The sequence below is a fragment of the Dermochelys coriacea genome, chromosome 16 (genome assembly GCF_009764565.3).
Source record: "Dermochelys coriacea isolate rDerCor1 chromosome 16, rDerCor1.pri.v4, whole genome shotgun sequence".
In the NCBI taxonomy this organism is placed as follows: Eukaryota; Metazoa; Chordata; order Testudines; family Dermochelyidae; genus Dermochelys; species Dermochelys coriacea.
Genome location: NC_050083.1, coordinates 16,507,573 through 16,526,922, shown reverse-complemented (window position 1 = coordinate 16,526,922; position 19,350 = coordinate 16,507,573). Strand labels below are relative to the sequence as shown.

The 19,350-nt window shown below is 44.1% G+C and overlaps 1 protein-coding gene across 2 annotated transcripts; it reads right to left on the bottom strand.

The window, feature by feature from the left end:
• Window positions 1–207: 207 nt before the first annotated feature.
• On the bottom strand, window positions 208–14,957 carry GFI1B (growth factor independent 1B transcriptional repressor). 2 transcript variants are annotated; one of them, XM_038374830.2, is made up of 7 exons: window positions 14,603–14,952; window positions 9,055–9,183; window positions 6,558–6,725; window positions 4,850–5,112; window positions 4,015–4,152; window positions 2,721–2,886; window positions 208–1,918 (listed from the first exon to the last, which is right to left on the bottom strand). In XM_038374830.2, the coding sequence occupies exons 2-7, from the start codon at window positions 9,167–9,169 to the stop codon at window positions 1,740–1,742; spliced, it is 1,029 nt and encodes a 342-aa protein (XP_038230758.1). In that variant the 5' UTR covers window positions 9,170–9,183; window positions 14,603–14,952; the 3' UTR covers window positions 208–1,739. The 2 variants fall into 2 exon arrangements, with proteins under 2 accessions (XP_038230758.1, XP_043354585.1); XM_043498650.1 differs by lacking the exon at window positions 6,558–6,725 and having other exon boundaries at window positions 14,603–14,957.
• Between the last annotated feature and the right edge of the window lie 4,393 nt (window positions 14,958–19,350).

Sequence of the window (19,350 nt, the reverse complement as noted above, 5' to 3'; positions counted from 1 at the left end):
CTTTAGTTCATGGTGTGGAGTAGGCCTCTGTGATACGTAAAGAGAGAGATTCGTAAATCAGACAGGTTACTGCAAATCCAGTGCTGGGCATGGCGAAAGCCTTTATTGAAATGTGTGTCTTTAGTCCACATAGTGTTGTGATAGTCTACCTCCCCCAGGTGCTGACAAGAAACATAGTGTTTATCTGGGAAATCTAACAGGCCCGTACAGGTTGTTACAGTCTGGTTTATTACAGTAAAAATATACATTACAATAAGTATAAATACATAGGTAAATGTACAAGCAAAGGAGGGGAGAGTGTTTTGAGTTGCCAGATTGCATATTAGTGGAAAGTAGCTTAGACACAGCACAAACACGGAGGCATTTATGCTTCACATCCTTGGCCAGAGCCGTTGGGGTTACTTTGGATTTACACTGGGGTAACTGCGAGCAGGATTTCCTCCTGGCAATAAATGAATTCTCCACTTGCATCATGTCTTTCCTGTCTGTAGGAGAGTCACTGCAGGGCTTTTTGTTTCCTTCATCAGTGCTAGGGTAAGGAGAGGGACAAAGGAACTGATGCTGCATCTCAGCCTCAGGCTAAACACAGCAATGTCACTGTTTGACACAGTGTCCCACGCTGACTTGGTTGGGGCTGCATCGCCCCTCTCATTTAAAGGCACTTCTCTCCCTAACATAGCACTTTGCCCTTCTCTAGTGTCTTCCAGATGAGGATCTCAAAGCACTTGACAAGTCTGTATACATTAATATTTATCGTCTCCATTTTACAGATGGAGAAGCTAAGTCAGAGAGAGGGGAAGTGCCCTGCCTAAGGTCACATAGTGCGGATGTAGCAAAGCCAAGGAAAGAACCCATGTCTCTTGTTCTCAGCCCTGTGCTTTAACCGCTAGACCAGAGAGAGAAGGAAATACTGCTACTTTGCCTTGCTAATACTTATAGGGTACTCACATACTAATGGGATGGGTGCAAGATGGATAGATCAGCTTCTTCTTTTATAAGAGTGACAGGGAAACAAAATTCCCCACGGTCCTGAATACCAAGTAGCTCAGAAGTCCATGTAGGTAGCCAGGTGGTACTAATATGGGCATGCAGGGTCTGATTTTTAGTGCCCTCCCCCCCAACTCTATTGTAAGATAAACATGCAGTGCTACATATTTTTCACCCGATAACAAAAAGACTCCTGTTGAAAGAATGTGAATCTAGATGTATGTGCCCCACATTTATGCCCTCTGTGGGAACCCTGTCTTAGCTGAGCGCAGCTCATTGAATGCAAATTATTTGCATGCCCAGGCCTTATCTTCAAACCATCGAAGTAAAGCGTGGTTAGGGAGCCCGCCTGGCACAGATTGCTAGTCAGGTGGTGTCATCAACCCAGGAGTCCCTCTGTGTTTCCAGTGGATTAGATGAGCCAGATCCTGCACTCAGTGTAAATCCAGAGTAATGATGACTCCAGGGGATTTACAATCAAGTAACTGAGATCCATGCCTAGCCCAATGCCTATGATAAAACTAGACTGTGAGTGCTCCTGGCGGTGCCATTCTTGGTCACGCGCAGGGGGATGTGGGGTAACACCAGGGATGATGATGTTGCTGTGCCAGTCCCGCAGGGAATCTGGGCAGAGATAAGCATTTAATAAGGTGGGTGCCCAAGCCAAGCAGAGGGAGAGACAAGGCCAGAATATTGGTGGGATTCCATATGGCTGGGAGTGGGGGTCCAGGGCACAGCTCGGGGACGCGCTCTCACTTCAAGCTGTGTTGGGTCTCCCTGTGCCGTCGCAGGTCCACCTTGCGCTGGAAGCCCTTGGCACAGAGCTCACAGCTGAAGGGCTTGAAGCCGGTGTGCTTGCGGCTGTGGGTGATGAGATTGGAGCTCTGGCTGAAGGCTTTGCCGCACACTTGACACTTGTGGGGCTTCTCCCCTATGGGACAGAAACAAACCATCACGGATTCAGGTGGCTGTTTGTGCTGGGCTGATGGACTTGGGCAGTGCGGGTCTGTTAGCCACACACTGCCCTGCTGATGTGCCACCATGCGGCCCTGTAGGGCTGAGAGGAGAACTCGGCCTGCAGAGCCCATTCAGTCCCTAGTCTCTCTGCCGCGGCTGCTCAGTCAGTGGCCCCTCTGCTCTTTTTCACCCTTTTTTTGTCACTGCATCTTTTTTCTCGTTCCCCGTCTCTGATCCCTGCACCTCTTCCCCAACTGTCCCAAGCAGAACACAAACTCAAACCCTCTACACTAGGGAAAATGGGCTCATCCCTCCCACCTGGCATTACGGACTGGGTCCCAAGGGGGAACATTCAACCCCTGCAGGGGGCCAGTGGGACTTCATTGGTGCCGAGACCTTGTGCTGCCCCCCGCCCCGCACAGGTGTGAATGCAACTATCATACCCTCTGGCATACATGCAAAATTAAAAACACGTATGCTGAGCCCACAATTGGACTCACCATCAGCATCTTTCTGTACATCATCTCAGTGCATATGCACAAGTGTGTGCGTGAACACTGGGCTCACGTGTCTGTGTGCATGTGTGCACCAGTATGTGCATGAATGTTGTGGGCTCAGGTGCGCATGTACACGTGTGCATGTTAGTGTTGTCAGCTCAGGTGCATGTATGCACATATATGTGTGACTGGTGTGTGTGTGAGTGCATCTGTATGCGTGACTGCAGTGGGCTCAGGTGTGTGTGTGTGTGTGTGTTTCATGTCAGAAAAGTTTCTCACCGGTATGAATGTAGGTGTGTTTCTTCATGTCCGATTTCTGGTGGAAGCGCTTGCCACAGTACTGGCAGGGATAGGGCCGCGTGTCTGAATGGATTAGGAGGTGGGTGGACAATGTGGACGAGCGTTTAAAAGTCTTTCCACACATCTTACACTCAAAGCTTCTCTCCTGTTGGGGGAAATTAAATGTTGGGGATCAGATTTGTCATTCACAGGTGAAGTGATGGAGTCCAAAGCTAGTAGAAAACTAGGCAGGCTAGCAAGTTAGACAAGACAAATCAGGTAATCCTCTCCTAGGAATACTATTATTATTATTCATTTGTACTACAGTAGCACACAGGAGCAACTATTCATGGACCAGGAGGATCCCATTGTGCTAGGTGCTGTCCAAACACAGGATAAAAAAGTCTCTACCCCAAAGAGCTTAAAGGAGTCTGAGCCACTAGATTGTGTCATGCAGGAGGAATGTATCACAGGAGGAAACTATTGCAAATGAACCTTTGACATGTGGAGGGAATTACCAAGGAGAACATTGAGATTTGTGAGAACAGAGAGCCAAGAATGAGGTCCATTGTCCTCAGTCCTCCTGACTGTTGTGGATGTGTAAATGTTCTTGGCACTGGTGTTGCTCTGTGGTGTGTCTGCAGGAAGGCTGTTGTGTTTACCTGCTGGGGATTCCCCCTTTGTTATAACAGATAGCTATCAGCCAAATTCCTGTATCCAAATATTCTCAAACTCTGGGGAGGCTCAGACCTGAATGTCACGGTGCGCCTGTCTTGCTACAGTGGACTGAACGAAAACCCTCGTTATCCAGACAACCCCTTAACTCTTAGGACATTTGGATCTGGCTCCAGATCTGAATGTTGTGGCCAGGGCCGGCCCACAACATTTTGGCACCTGAGGTGGAGAGCTCAAATGACGCCCCCATGCCCCCTCGCTTGGGCCAAAACTTTGAAACTCTGGGTCCTAGTGGCGCCCCCACCCCCAGTCTGGCACCTGAGGTGGCCGCCTCAGTTCACCTCATGGTAAGGCCAGCCCTGGTTGTGGCTCAGACCCATCTCTAGTTATGTCTCTTCTCTCCCAAACTCCCTGTTATTTTTCAAGAGGGTCTGCCAATTAAAGTCCAGCAAATCATATCATGTCACGTGAGGTGTGCCACCGAACCTAACAAGGAGGACTCAGCAGGAGCAGGGATTTGCCCAGAATCTGCTTCGAGGTATCAGAGGAGCCAGCCCCTTTGGGAATTCAGTGCCACGGGTGACTCTGCAATGCCATCAGCTCCCTGTTGGTGACCAACCTGGGAGTGGACGTTCGTGTGCTGCTCCAGGCTCACAGCGTGTCCAAAGGTTTTGCCACACACATCACAAGCAAAGGGCCGCGTCCCACTGTGAGATCTTCGGACATGGACCTCCAGCCCATGTGGGGTGGAGAATACCTGGAAGAGGAAAGCTGCTAGTGAGGATCCTGGGAGCCAGCCATGTCTCCAACTCTGTTTTCCAGTTCTGTCTCTTTGTCTGATGTTTCCCTCCAGCTGCCCATATTAGCTGAGTCCAATCACAGAACTATTTCCCCAGCCAGGAGAGTGAATGGCCAGCTGTCTCTGCTAGTTCTACTTCTGGGCTAGTCAAAATGAGGTGCTCTTATTTACAAGCAGAGAGGGGCTCAAACCAAACCCCTGGCTACACACCCGCTCTTCCCAAACTTTCACACTGGCTCTGAATGTGGCAGCTAGCCTTACTCTCCCAGTGGGCTAAGCCAAAACTCTAGATCAAAGTCTGGTGATGTTCAGATTCAGATCCATATCCAAACTCTGTGGCTTATGGCAATCTCTGCTCAGCAGAGCCAGGTTCTTGTTTACAGAGACCTTCTGCTATCAACTTGATAGTGGTTGGTAGTGTAGGTGCCAGTGCAGGAGCTATACATTTGGTGTGGCATGGGTGGGGGAGCACTGAGCACCAAGTACATATTGCCTGCATAGGCTCCCGGTGCCCTTGGCCGTATCGGACCCTTGGTATCCATCCTCCAGCTGGGTCCCTTGTACCTTAAATCAAGCCTATGGGACATGGTGTATGTATGTGATGAAAATCACCCCAGGCTCCTTCCCAACCCTATGGCTTCAGTTGGTGATGCACCTTGTTGCACTTCACACAGTGGTATGTCTCCATGTCTGTTGAGTAACGCATGCTGTAATCAATAGGCGGCTCAGAGCTCGGCAGGAGGTGGCTGCCATACAGACTAACTGAGCGCTCCAGGAGGGCTGACTGCATGCTGGAAGACATCTGCCTGTAGCTGTATGGAGAATGGAAGGCATCCCAAGAGAATCTGGGCTTGTAGAAGGTGGGGGTGCTTGTGGAATTGCTGCAGCCCTTCGCTTGCAGAGCTGGGATGGATGTCTCTGAGGTGGCAAAGGAGAAGGAGAACAGATTGGCAGGCTTTCTGCTTTGCCTGGGTACTCATGCAAATGCTCCCAGACCTGCTCAGCAAAGTCATTTTATTACTGCTTAATATCTGTAATGAGAATATCTGACTCAGGAAAGCTACAGGGAAAGATTAGTAACCAGTGCGCTTCAATTCAAACGTGATCTCATCTACAGATGGGCCTAAGCCACAGCATTCAGATCAGGATTCAGTCCCTTTCATGGATGCCCAGGCCAGACCAGGGCTTTGGGAGAACTTGTGTAATGAGACTAGTGCAGTCTGGGAGCTAGAGCCTCAGAGAGACCTGCAGGATGTGGCTGTGCCTCAGTAATAAGTCCCTTGCATTCGTTATTGTCTCTTCTCTCTTGTGCAGGAAACTACAGAACAAGCTCACAGTTAAGGGGGTTTGACATGTTTCTAAACTCAGTCTGAAATGTATGGCCGTGCTGTCTGGCATGAAACAAATCTATCCCAGAAGCACAGAGGGAAATGCTGCCCGTGGGAAACACAGAAAAGCCTTCTCATAACTCTGATAGGTGGGCAGAGCTGTCTTAATTCTGCTGTATGTGGTCTAGGAGCCACCCTAAACACAAATCTGTCCCAGCATATGGTGGCTGGATTAGCTTCATGTTGCTGATACTCCAGGCAGGGCAGTTAGTACTTCCCAGCAGCTCAGCTTGTACTTCCTAGTTTGGTGCAGTGCCTGTCAATGGCCTGCTACATACAAGCAGACTGGGCAACCTATCACAGACCAAGAACAGAGGGGTTCAGGTACTAGTGGAGACTGTCATCAGGTGGTGCTGTAAGAATGTGGTGGTATGGACGTGTGTGCACATGTGGGACCATATGCAACCATGACAGTAATAACCTCAGTCTATCTCTCAATCACCAGCATCTCTAAGGTGCCCATACTGTAGTAACCATATGCCAAGCTCATCAGATTTAAAGGCCACCAGGGCCTGTGAGGTAGGAAAGAGATGCTTCCAGCACTCACGTTACCTTGGCTGATATGAGACTTCCCTTTAACATGGGGCTAGTGGTGCCAATGCCGATGGGCCATGACATTCCTACATTCAGATGTTGGCTGTGAAGGTGAGCTAGTGGATGAAACCCTCTCAGAATCACTAGGCCTTTAGTTGGCCAATACCTCATATAATTTGGAATAATATCTCTTGATCCCTATTTATTCTGAGGTCCTCATTACCAAAGCAACAACCATTGTGCAATTCTTTGATTCATGAACCATTCAGGGCCAGGTTTTCAAAAGGGCTCAGCTCTGCCATAAACAGTGTGATCAGAGGTGTCACAATGGGAGTCAGCTGGGCACTGAAGTCTTTTGAAAATCTGGCCTTAATTGTAGGTATAGAGCATGTGAAAATCAGGCCCTGAGCTCTTTGGAGAGTCTGGCCTTGTATAACTAACCTTGAGCTGGAGGCCCTGACAATGTCCTGTTCAGATACAGGGCAGGTGCACCTTCTTCCTTCAGTCCAGCACGGTCCTTGTCTTGTTTTGGAACAAGGCATTCCGGGTACTCGCTTTTGAACTCTGCGCTGAAGGTCCTGACTTCTTCTGATGACTTGTCACATGGGGCTGTGATCAGAAAGGCATCAGGGTTAATTTATTGTAGCTGGCAAAATATCAATACTGTAATGTGTTAGTGAGTGTGTATGAATGAGTGTGTCTGTGTATGTGCATGTACAACATTGTCCTCTGGTGGATGGAATCAGAACTCCTTAACTGTGTGTCATAAGCCCTGTGGTGCTAATGGAGATTATTCTTAGCTCCAGAATCAGGGCCTGTGCATGCTGGAGAAGAAGAATCTGAATTCTATCGTTGCCTTTACGGCTCAAGTGGCAAACCATGGACTGGGAAGAGGGAAGCAGGGAGGAAGGAGTGGGGCATTTGGTATGTAGCAGGCTGACAGCCATGAAATCCTAAGTGTCCAGGGGTTTGTTACGGTAAGTTGCACATATATAACATCTTTCATCCAGATGCTTAACAATCATTAACAAATTCAGCCTCACCGCCGTTCCTGCAAAGAGTTCAGGATTATTATTCCCATTTTCTAGACAGATAAACTGAGGTTAAAGGGCTTGTCACATTGTGGCAGAGCTTGAAACAGAGCCCAGAAGTCTCCTCCCTACCCCAGTGTTCAGTGACGCTCACATTTCTCTACACTTGGCCAGGCCATCTCTAAAACAGACCCGCCACCTTTTGCTGGTTAGCAATAGGAGATGTAATGGGCCTGTTCCAAGTGTCTGAATTGGTCTAAGACCAAGTACTGATTTCACCTCTCTCCTTGCTCAGCAATGGGTTGACCTTGGAAATGGGAGGAGTTGGGATATCTGAAAAGGGAGAGTGTCATAGATTTCAGAAAAGGCTGGGGTTTCTTGAGGGTAATAGAGATCAGAGAAAGGGCTGGACCCTTCCTTGATACTGAACTGGACAATACGACTCTCCAAAGGGTGGGGATTTACCATGCTGTCTCTTTACTTCTTCCCATGAGGGTATGGCAGGGCTAGGCTCTAGTTTCACAGATGGGGCCAAAACAAACTGTAAATTGAGCCTGAATTTGAATAAAGTAAATTTGAATGGTGCTTGAGGGGTGCAGATAACTGCCCCATCTGTCCTGCTCCAGTGACAGCTGTGGGAGAATGCATGAGAAGGGAGAGGGGTTGGTAGGGGTGGGAATTCCATCCACAAAAGAAGGCTGGTTTAAGTGCAGGCAACACACATCAGCTTACCCCTCAAGTTCCTCACTGTGAAATAGTCAGGGGGCAATTCCTTTCACGGTCGTGACTATACTGGTATCCTGTCACCCTTCCATCCTGCTGTGAAATTCCTTGCAACTCACCGGTGGTTGGTATTGCACAGTCAGTGAGATATAGACATAGGTTACACTGCAGCTGGGGGTGTGATTTGCAGCCCAGGTAGACATTTCTATACTCACTGGACCTTAGCTTAGAAGTGAGGATGCTGTGGTGCAGGCCTCAGCACTACCTGTGCAAGCTAGTGTGTACCTTGATGTGTATCTAGTCCCCATGGAAGCCGAGGCATAGGGACCTTGCTTCTATTTTTAGTGAGCTAGCTAGTGCAGGTATACACAAGCTGCCATTCACATGTGCAGGTGCAGCATAGACATACCCGTAGCGACAGTGTATGAATGGGGCATAGACAAAGAGTATATGTGTGGCAAATAGATATACCGGCAGCATAGTTAGGCACCAGTGAAAATTCATCTACCAACTCCAAGCATTTCTGATCGCTAGTGGATGTTTGCTGGAGTCAGCTGCTGTTGCTGAACATAAGTGCAGCAAGATCCACACAGGTTTCATTGCATGTACTAAAACTGCCCTCTGGGGGAAAATGGGAATAAGTATTTATATTTAAAGTGAAAGAAAGCAGAAGAAGGGAGGGTTTTTTGCAGTGATTTCCATGCAAGCAAGGCAGAGGTCTGGAAACCAATAGAAACACATTTATTCAAGCTTTTAAACGTATATGTGCGAGCAAAGCCCTCCAATATAGTATGGTGTCTCTGTACTGCCCATGGAATCACTAAACCATCAAGTCAAAGGGGAGATACAAACAGAGGCCAAATGCAGTTTCTGAAAAAAAGGTGCAATTCCATTGACTTCAACAGGGTTGCACCTATTTATGCCAGCAGTGAATTTGGTCTAGAGGCAGTGCAAGAGAGAAAGCATGTAGAGGGGAAGCCAATGTCTGTGTTTTGGGGCCCTTCACTCACTGTTTAATCAGTTCATACTCACTCTTTACTCAAGCTAAACTCCCATTGACTTCAATAGGCAAGTTACTTAAAGAGGTTCCCAGCTGGTATCACAGCTCTGTGTTCCAGCATGGCTTTCCAATTGCTGTTTGCCTTGGTGTACTTCAGCAAGCCCAGAGGATGCATCTGACTCACCAAAGCAGAGCGATGGTATGGGATCCCATGTGGATACAGGCACATCCTCTTCCACAGAGTGATGCTGGTGGTAGGTATGGGCCTTCTTACTCTTCACCAAAAAAGAACGTGGCATTTTCCAGGCACTTCCTGGGCAGAAACATTGAAGGATGGGATAAATCATGGAGAGGGACAGAAATGTTTTCTATCACTCCTCACTCCCCTACCCCCCAGCTCCTGGTGCTTTGATGACCAGAAATAAAACCCTTATGTCATGTTTATGGATGAACAACCTATACTGAGACAGAGCATTCAATTGAAAGATCCTGCTCCCCCTACTCCTAGCTAGTCAAAGAGGAATGGCTGCAGGGAATTAGGAGCTGGGATGGATTCAGCTCCAGGGCAGGAGACTGAAACCCATGGACAGGGCGAGAGGAGCACCATGTCATTGTCAGACACTGTTTGTCAGTGGCTGCGGAGATGACTGCAAATCTCAAAGTGCTTTAATATAAGCCTCCCGCCCTTTGAGGCAAAGAAGTATTGTTATCTTTATTTTACAGAGGGAGAAAATGAAGCACGCTGAGGTAAATGATTTGCCCAAGGCCACACAGTGAGTCAGTGGCAAAGACAGGAACTGAATGCAGAACTCCTACTCCCCAGCTCTAGCTGCTCGACAGTGCTGCATCTCTGATTCTAGTCTTTTGAATGGACGACAAAGTGGAAGAGCTGGCTGGAAAACATCTCTTTGGGCCAGAGGGTGTCTTTCTGTTCTGTATCTCTACAGTGCCTAGCACAATCGGGTCCTATTCCATGATGGGACTCTTAGGTGCTGCCACAGTACAAACGCTAATGATGATAACAACAAAATAATGTGAAATACATGCTGAACAATAATAGAGAGGGAGCCTTGATCACATGAAATTTCTTTACCAGCGCTGCATGATGATTTGGCTTTTTAACTGACAAATGACTGTCAAAGCAATGACATAGCAGAAGTGCTGAGTGGGAAAGGGTTACACGCTGTCTCTGAAACAAACACTATGAGGCTGTTGAAATGCACGAGTTAGAAAGAAACATAAAATGCTGGAATTTAATCATATGAAATTCACTTGCAATGCATCTGTTATCTTTAGTACCCAGGCCTACTCCCTCCCCACTTCCCAAGGGCTAATAACTGGTCTTGTGCTAGAGAACACGGGAAAGTGTTCAACATTAGACACTACAAGGAGATCAGGTGATCTCTTATTTGCATGCACATTTGCATTTTTCCCTATACTTGTTCAGTACAGTGGCAGTAAAAGCAAAACCTGGTATATTTTACCCTGGAAAGTTTGTTGTAAATCCTGGCTCTGTGTTGACAGGGGTAGTGTTCCTCTCCCCCTTTCCCTCTCACCCCACCTCCACATGAGAACAGTTGAAGCGTAATGTACATATTTACTAAAAAAAAGAAAAAAGCCCAGCACCTGTAGAGCAAGAATGACCTGAAATGTCTCAGTGAGGCAGGATAGGGAAGCCAGGGAAAGTTGTGAATGGATCATGGAAACACAGCAACTAGAGATGGGAAAGGTCTCTAAGTTTATCTAGTCCATTCTCCAGGGCCCAGTGCAGAAACTGACCTAGAGTATTTGAAATATAATTGTATAGGCTAGTGCTTTGTCCAAGGGACAGGGGAACAGATTTCCAAAAGCATTTAGGTGCCAGAAGGTACAAATAGGGTGACTAGTGTGATTTACAAAAGTGCCTATATAGGTTAGGTGCCTATGTCCCATTTAAGTCAATGAGAATTAGGCACCTAACTAGTTTAGGTGCTTTTGTAAATCACACGTCACCTCATCCTCATCTTTAGGCACCTACATACCTTTGTAAATCTGGCCCAGGGCTCCTATCACTTAATAACCCATCTATTAGGCCAAATCTTGAACTCCCTAGTTTTTACTCTGAAATAGGCTCACCTGGTTTTCTTCAAATTTTACCAAGAAAATTTCAAGTGATTTGAGATTAACATATGAAAGTTTGGGTCACAAGGAGAATTTTTTTTATGTTAGAAAGTTAGAAGGGGGACCAATATATGGCTGAAAATGGACAGCATATTTTAACCATTAGTGTTGATTAGCAAGCAATGACTCCATATTACCTAGTTCTATTTACTTTTCCATAACTCCCTACTGAGGCTTCTTTTAAGCACCACAAAATTACAGGGCCCAATCCTGCAAGTCAATGTGTGTAGAACTTCAACTGAAGTCAGTAGGAGTTTCCCAGGTGGGGTGTTTGCCAGATTGGGCCCACAGTGTTCAATTTAGATGCACTGGGCCAAATTCTGCTCTCAGTTCACTAGAATAAATCTGGAATAGCTCCACAGAAATCAATGGAATTACTCCAGATTTACACCAGTATAAATGACACCCAAATTTGGCTCAGTGTCTCTATGGCAGATAATGGCCTGTGTCTAGTTCAACAATCTTTGATGCACTACTGAACGTTGCAAAAGGAAGTCCCCCTCCCCCCACACCACATTACCGAGAAAACAGGAACTGGGAACCTAGAGTGTAGTTAATTAACTGCATCAGATTATATTTGTGATTCACACGACCAAATGTGAGGAAAGCTGGGAGCACAGATTGTGAGAGAAAAATATTATCTCCCTCTGAAACACAGATTATCAGTAGCAAGTGGTCAACTGCTACTAATATCTAACCATGATATCAAGGGAAACCAGCTCTACGGACCCCACCTTAAACAGACAACACTTGTATTATTTTATAGGCTTGCCAGCCCTCCAGGATTGTCCTGGAGTCCCCAGGAATCGAAGATTAATTTTTAATTAAAGATTATGTCATGTGATGAAACCTCCAGGAATACATACAACCAAAATTGGCAGCCCTATGTCTTAAGCAACCACTGAGTCTTCCAGCACAGTTTTGTTCAATCTTTAGTTTAAAACCCATCTTTTAGGGAGCTGGTTTTTGCTGGTCTCTTTGGTGACAATCCCTTCCTTGGATGGTGATCATATAAGAAAGGTTTCACTGATTAGCCAAGGATGATTACTCAAAAAGTGGTTGTTTTGGCTTCTTCTTGGTTCAAAAGAAAATGTAAATTCAATGTCAGACTCATCAGAGTTACTTGTTTACTGCTCAGTTACAGAAGGCGCAACTGGCTACTGTATCTTCCAAGCAGCCAGAGGAAGCCCCAGGGAGAATGCAAGTTACAGTTTTGGCTTGCAGCATGGAAAAAATAGTCCTAGATTTTTAGATCAAAAGTGGCTAGTGATTTAGTGATTTTGGACTTTTTGATTTTTGGGTGCCTAACTTGAGACCCTTTAAAGGTCCTGATTTACAAAGGGTGGATGGTCAGCAATTTCTGAAAATCAGGTCCCGTTAATGCATCTTTGGTACCCACAAAACTAAGGCACCCAAAGTTACTAACCCCTTTTGAAATCTAGGCCAATGTTCACAATAATATCTTATATTTGCTGCACACCTTCCATCCCAAAGGTTCCTAGAGCCTTTAGGACACTTTTGATAAGTGGCCAATAGAATTTATAGGGAACATCTAATCAAAAATGTGTAAGATGTACTGCAGTCAGATTGTTACACTCAATGTACAAAAACTTCTATTAGAATGTCTTATTTTCAGGGGTTTCTGACTTATGTTTGAGCTGAGACATGGGGCCTGAGCCTACATTCCTTGTGCATCCCTGACTCGCACTGAAATGAATTGGAGTTGGCAGTGCACAAAAAATGCAGGATCAGGCCCTTTGTTGGTGCTGTAAAGGGCTCTTGTGGCTGTCAGAAGACTGCTGTTATGGAGAGACCAATATGGTCTTCATAGCTTAGACCCTGATCCGGCAAACACTTACTACCGAGTGAAGCACTTACAGCTGTGAGTAGTCCCTTTGACTTCAATGGGAATACTCACAACAATAAGCAAACATTCGATAGCAGATGTTTTCAGGATTGCACCCTATGGACCTAATCCTGGAAGGCACTCAACACCATCCAGAATCAGGCCTTAAATTTGTTACACATGTTCCATTCTAAGACAGACTTTCGTCCCCTTGTAACTCCTAAAATTTAAATCTCTCTATCTCCGAATTTGGAAAGTTAACTCTGAAGATGAAGGAAGCTTTTTTCATTATATTTGAAGGAAATCCAAAACAGAATTTTAGAGTTACAAATAAAACACATTTTCAGATGGGTTGATCATTGTACAAGGGTTCAGCCCAGGGGAAAATGTTTTCTTCTTTCTACAAACTTTAATTAATATTATAGTTTTTTTTCCAGTATTCTGGTGCAAAACAAAACAAACAACAAAACCAAACCAAAGCACAAACCTTATAAAAATAAAGAACTCTCTGTCTTACAGAAGATTCTACATTATGAAGAAACCTCACTACCATCTGCACGTATTTTAATTTTTGTGAGTTCTGACAAAATAAGAGGTTTTACGGGCTCCTGACACTTTGGATCTTAAGTAGCATTCAAAAAGTCTTTCAGTTTTTTAAACCAAAATTTAAACTCACTAGTCCAGCCTTATAAAATTCTACTCACTAGGAATGAGTAATTTTTACTTATTTTTAGTGGAGACGTAAACATATAATTAGTTCTTCATTATCACGGTAAGGTTGGGCAAATGGACGTTGTGCCAGGGCTGGCAATTTTTCATTATAATTTTGCCCATAATGTGGATGGAAATACTTGACCATCTGGATTAAATACATTTTTTTAAAATAAAGTGATTTTAAAAGTGATTCCAGGATTGTTCATTAGGAGCCGGATTCATTGACTTCAGTGGGCATTGGATTGGGTGTCAAAGGATAAATAGCTTTGACAAGATACTGTAAAGCAAATCCTATATTCCTTTAATTTACAGGCTCAGCCATCGTGTGGACTTGTCATTTGTTCACTCCTGACGAGTGCATTGAACCCATCTGGCTGTATGTAAGGTGGGAGTTCAAACTTATTCCATATGCTAAAAATTATGCCACGTTAATCAACATATTTAAGAGGGGGGAAAACAAGTTAAATCAATTGGTAAACTGGAGCCAACAATACTAAATAATATGGGCCAAATCCTCAACTGCTGTAAACTGGCATAGCTTCATTGAAGTGAATGGAGCTTTGTGAATTTACTTAAGCTGAAGATCTGGCCCCATGAAAATATCAATTAAAAGAAAAAATGTAATATGTCCTCATTACTGAGATACAAAGGGACACATCTGGAAATGAGTTCTGCTTATAGGAGCTTGTTGTGACCTAGGTGTTTAAGGGCATAGTAATATCTTATCTGTACCTTTTTTGTTGTTATCATTCTCTGCTACTACTTACTTAAGCGTGTGTGCATGCACATGCCTGTGTGCATTTGTTTAAGTTAAATAAATGTACAGTTTTTAAAAGGTTTGATCATTTTATCTAAGCACCTTATTATCCTGAAACAATCCCCAGCACATGTAACTGACTCATGTGGTGGGATATATCTGCAAACACAAGAAAATAAAAAAGAAAAGCTTATGAAGACACATCATAGGAATGAATTCAACAAAGTCAGTAAACGTGTAAAAAAAAAAAATCACCTGTTTGGGGGCTGTGGTTTGCAGGAATCAAGCTCAGCCTTGAAATCTCCCCAGACAGACCCCCAGCAAGAGGTCTTCTCTTTCTCTTTTTATGGCTCTTTCTTCCACTTTTTCACTTGGTAGCTGTCTTCTGAAATAGATACTTCTCCTTTTTTCTTTCTGTTTTTTGCCCCTGTTCCCCTCCCTGATTTTTCAATCAGATTATTTGTGTCAAAATCTGGCGGTGAAGAAACAACCAATGGAGAAGCAGAGCCTGGACAGTATTTGCTTATCAAAACTTTCCAGGACTTTGAAAACTTGAAGAGAATTCATGTTGCTCAACTATGCTCCGTAGAAGCAGTGCCCTTAACACAGTGGGGCTTTCTGCTGGAATAGTCTTTTGTGATACTGACAAAGTGCATGACACAGGGAAATAAAGTACCAAACAGACTTTACAAAAAAAGAAACGGCTGTTAAGGAAGCTGTATTTGTACACACATTCATTTACACATCACAGCTCTCAGACATCTCACCACTCTCTTTCATGCACGCACTCACACACTTCATTCTCATGCACAAAACCATTTAATGCACATACACAAGATTTTTTTTATTTCAAAATGTATTTTTACCTCTGAAGTCTACATGGAAAAAAGGATTAGATACCTCCATCTAATATCTGCAAAAGATGCTTGTTAATGATCTGGTATTTTTGCTAAATGTATGCATGTAATGTATATACATATTTATTTTTGTTGCATGTATATACATTACACACATGTAATGTACATTTTGTTACATATACATATACATGCAACAAAAATAAATATGTATATACATTACATGCATACATTTAGCAAAAATACAAGATCATTAACAAGCATCTATATGTATAAATACACATGCTTAATTCATGTATTATATAAATATATATTTAGAAAAATGCAAGTTAATTAATAGACATCTTTCCAATACGCTTTTCCACTCAAGAGTAAAGATAAGAATTTGTACTTCTGTAGCTTCCTTCACCCAAGAATCACAAAGGAATTTACCAATATGAAACAACTGAACATCACAACACCTTTGTGAGGCACTTTGCAAATGGGGAAATCTAGTCACACAGAGGTAAACTGACTTGCTCAAAATCACACAGTGAGTCTGTAGAGAGCTGGGAACAGAATCTGTGAGTTCTGAATACCAGCAACTTGCAATAATCATTAGACAGTGCTCTCACTTGCTGCACTGATAGTAATGTGATCTGCCCAAATGACATGCCAATAAAAATTTGTCCTCCACTTTCTCCTATTCTCTCTGATCTTCCCTATCAGAGACACACTCGTATTGTGGTATGTGCAAAGCGTTGTGCTCTATCAGCATGCTCAGCAATGTACAGAGCATGGAGTAGACAAGGTGTCTGCCCAAGGAGATTACAATTTAAGAAGTGTAATCGAAGATCAGATACATATCCATGCATGGAGTACAGAACACGCTCATGGATGCCATCAAAGAAAAGCTTTCACTTAGTGGAGTTTTGCTGCTCAGTAGGAACCTTTTCAAATACACTTTATTTTTTGGAGAACCAGTAGAGTTACACCAGGAATCAATTTGTCCTTTTGTCCTATACAGTTCAACGTGGTGCAGGTATAAGGAAGCAATACCATTTCTTTTACAGTTAAAAGAGATCCTGTTGCAATGTTACAATCATCCTGAAGAAGTAAAACTACTACATATAAGTGACAGGTATTTTAGAGTCTACTCATAATATGCAGTGTTGTTATAGCCATATTGGTCCTAGGATAGTCGAGAGACAAGGTGGGTGAAGTAATATCTTTTATTGGGCCAACTTTTGTTGGTGAGAGAGACAAGCTTTCTCGCTCACCAACAGAAATTGGTCCACTGAAAGACATTACCTCATCTACCTTGTCTCTTTACTAATGACAGTTCTTGTGAAAAAGAAAAGGAGGACTTGTGGCACCTAGGAGACTAACAAATTTATTTGAGCATAAGCTTTCGTGAGCTATAGCTCACTTCATCGGATGCATTTTTCTTTTTATGGTGCCATCTACTGGTGCTATCTCAAATTACAATGCACAGCCAGCCCCCAGCCCTTCAGACTCCTTACTTCCCCAGGATACTAGACAAGGCAAGGGCCGTTGCTATAGGTTTTGTTGCAACATTTAGCTTTAGATCTAGACTTCTCCAAAGTTCAGAAAGATTCAGATCTTAAGGTTTTTGATTCTGTCACATCTGTGATTTTGTTGAATGATAATTAATTCTTGTTGTTTATAGAAGCAGCATCTCCTCTACCTCCTCCCTCCTATTCCCCCCTTTGATTTTTATTTATCTAGCAGAGTTTTGCATGAAAGAAAGCATGTTCAAAAAGCATTCTGCTGGCAAACTGATTTGCATCCTCTTAAACACAAACATTTGTGGGATTATATTTCCCCCTACAAAAACATGCATTGTGAAAGAAAACCAGTAAGTGAACTGGAACTTCAGGGGGGTTTTATGTGAAGAGAATTGCAGGAATTAAACAAAAGGGAAAGATGACAGGCTGGTGAAAGGGTTGAGATGTTATTTCATGAAATACTTAGGGCTAGAATCTGGTTCTGGGACTGTAGTTGAGGAAAACAGCCACCCAATCGGGCATGACTCTATTAGGTTTTGTTTGCTGGGCAAATTGTGCAGGAAACCCAGTAATGTACTCAATAAATTCTCACCAAACCCAGCTGGCTGAATCAGGTGTCAAAGGCTTCAAAGCGTTTAGTGTCCAGTGCTCACTAGAAGGATGACAGCTAGATTCCTGGGCCTCAGTGACCAATGGGGAGGAGCACAGCTGGAAATATGACATTTATACCAGCCAATCCACTGTCCCAGTTTGCCATAATCTCCCAAAACAGGGATGTCATTGCACACAATCAGATCATTAACATAATAGGTACGGTTGTTTTATTAATTATTATATGTAGCCCAACACAGCCTAGAGGCTCAAGCAAGATCAGGGCCTCATTGTGCTAGGCACTGTACATAAGAGACAGTCCCTGCCCCCAATCTAAATACACAACACAGTCAAAGGGCAGGAGGAAGGAAGGATTATTATTATCCCTATTATACCTCATGGGAAGTTGAGGATCAAAGAGTAACTATTATCACCCTTCCTTCAATAGAGCCACAGCTGTCTTTATTGCATATTAACTCAGTTGTATGTACACTTGAGTTAGTCCCCCTAAGTTAGCCTACCTTGAATGAGAGCAGCCATGCTGAAATAACACTGGAGCTGCTATGTCCACACTGGAACTGCACTCACTTGTGTGTGCCACTAAGAGTTCTGGGGGCACATCCCATGGTTTTTAGTGCCGCATTAAGCTTAGCCACACTATGAATTCTTTCCTAGTGACGTATGAGAGTTGTCTGTCCTTTCTGGGCACACAAGGAATTGTGGCAAGACATTGGAGGATGCTAGCCTGTGTCCATCCTACAGAGTGGTCATGTCAGTAGCTGATGAGTTGTGATCACTTGGGTTTTACCCGAAATGCCCTGATGGGCTGCACAACTTGAGTTGAAGGATTTTGTGTGTGGACAGGGCAACTCTCATGTCATAACTCCAGTTAACTTTGCTGTGCAGAGAAGCCCATTGAGAGAGCTCCCACAGCAGCAGCTACCCCAGAGACACACCCTTTGAGGGGGATCCCCACTGTGGATACTCTTGGGGCTGTATTTTCTTTCTGTCCTGATCTCTACTGGGCTGATGTGGGCACAATACATATCTGTCTGGCCCTGCTTCAGCTGATTCATTCCCCATCTCATCTGTTCCCCCTTGAAATTTCCAGGACCAGTAGAGCACCCTCTGCAGGACCTAGGAGGAAGGAAGGCAGGCTGCCATGGAGGGCTTAAGTGAGACTGCTTAGGGTTGTGCTGGCTCCTTGCACAAGGGTGAATTTCACCCATGGTGCCCTGCGGGCATACTGGAGGCAGGGCTATTTGTGCTGTCCATTGAGGACAATTTAATTCCGTGTATTGTTACCTGCTCTTAATACACATCACATGCTGAGATGCCTCATGATGGGCACATTAAACAAATCATTGAAGTATGTAGGTAAATAAGACTAAGAAAGGTTAATTATATCACACAAAAAACACTCTTTATGCACTATTCTTTCCTTTTTGTGTCTATCCAGTAATAAGAAGCATGTGCAAATCCCTCCCAGCTTGTCTGGGTTTCCTTTTGTGCTGGTAGTACTATTGTAATTAAGTTAATGCAGAATAACACCACTAATTGCTTCCATTTCTTTTCTGAAACTCAGCCTAATTTGAGATCTTTTTTCAAGGAAGATTAAATAAACATGTCCCCAGCACAGCAGGGGGAGAAAAAAAAGCCCACTTAGCCCAGACTGGAATAAAAATTAATTGTAATGCACAAAGCAGGACTAGGTTAGAGACGTGCTCACATCAAGAACCTCTTTCTCACCCTACAACAGGATGACCTATTACAGGTGCAACATCAAGGGAAACAAGTTCAGAGGGATCTCAATTCCACAGGGAAAGCAATCAGAGCTGTAACATATGCCATCTAGTGCTGCAGTAGTTAAAGAGCCACGGATACCTCACCAGTAGCATTATAATCCTGCTTTTATTTTCCTTGAACCTAGGCTCTATCTTGCCACCCTTATGAGAGAATTCTCATTAGCTTCAAAGGGACTACTAATATGAGTTGCAGAATCAGGCCAGAGGTTCATAATCTGTAGCCTGTGGATCACCAGAGAGCCACA

Coding starts and splice junctions, on each gene's coding strand:
- GFI1B (XM_038374830.2), bottom strand. CDS start 9,169: ATGCCACGTTCTTTTTTGGTGAAGAGTAAGAAGGCCCATACCTACCAC. Junction 6,726..9,054: donor CATACCATCGCTCTGCTTTG/GTGAGTCAGATG, acceptor TTCTGATCACAG/CCCCATGTGACAAGTCATCA. Junction 4,153..4,849: donor ACTGTGTGAAGTGCAACAAG/GTGCATCACCAA, acceptor TTCCTCTTCCAG/GTATTCTCCACCCCACATGG.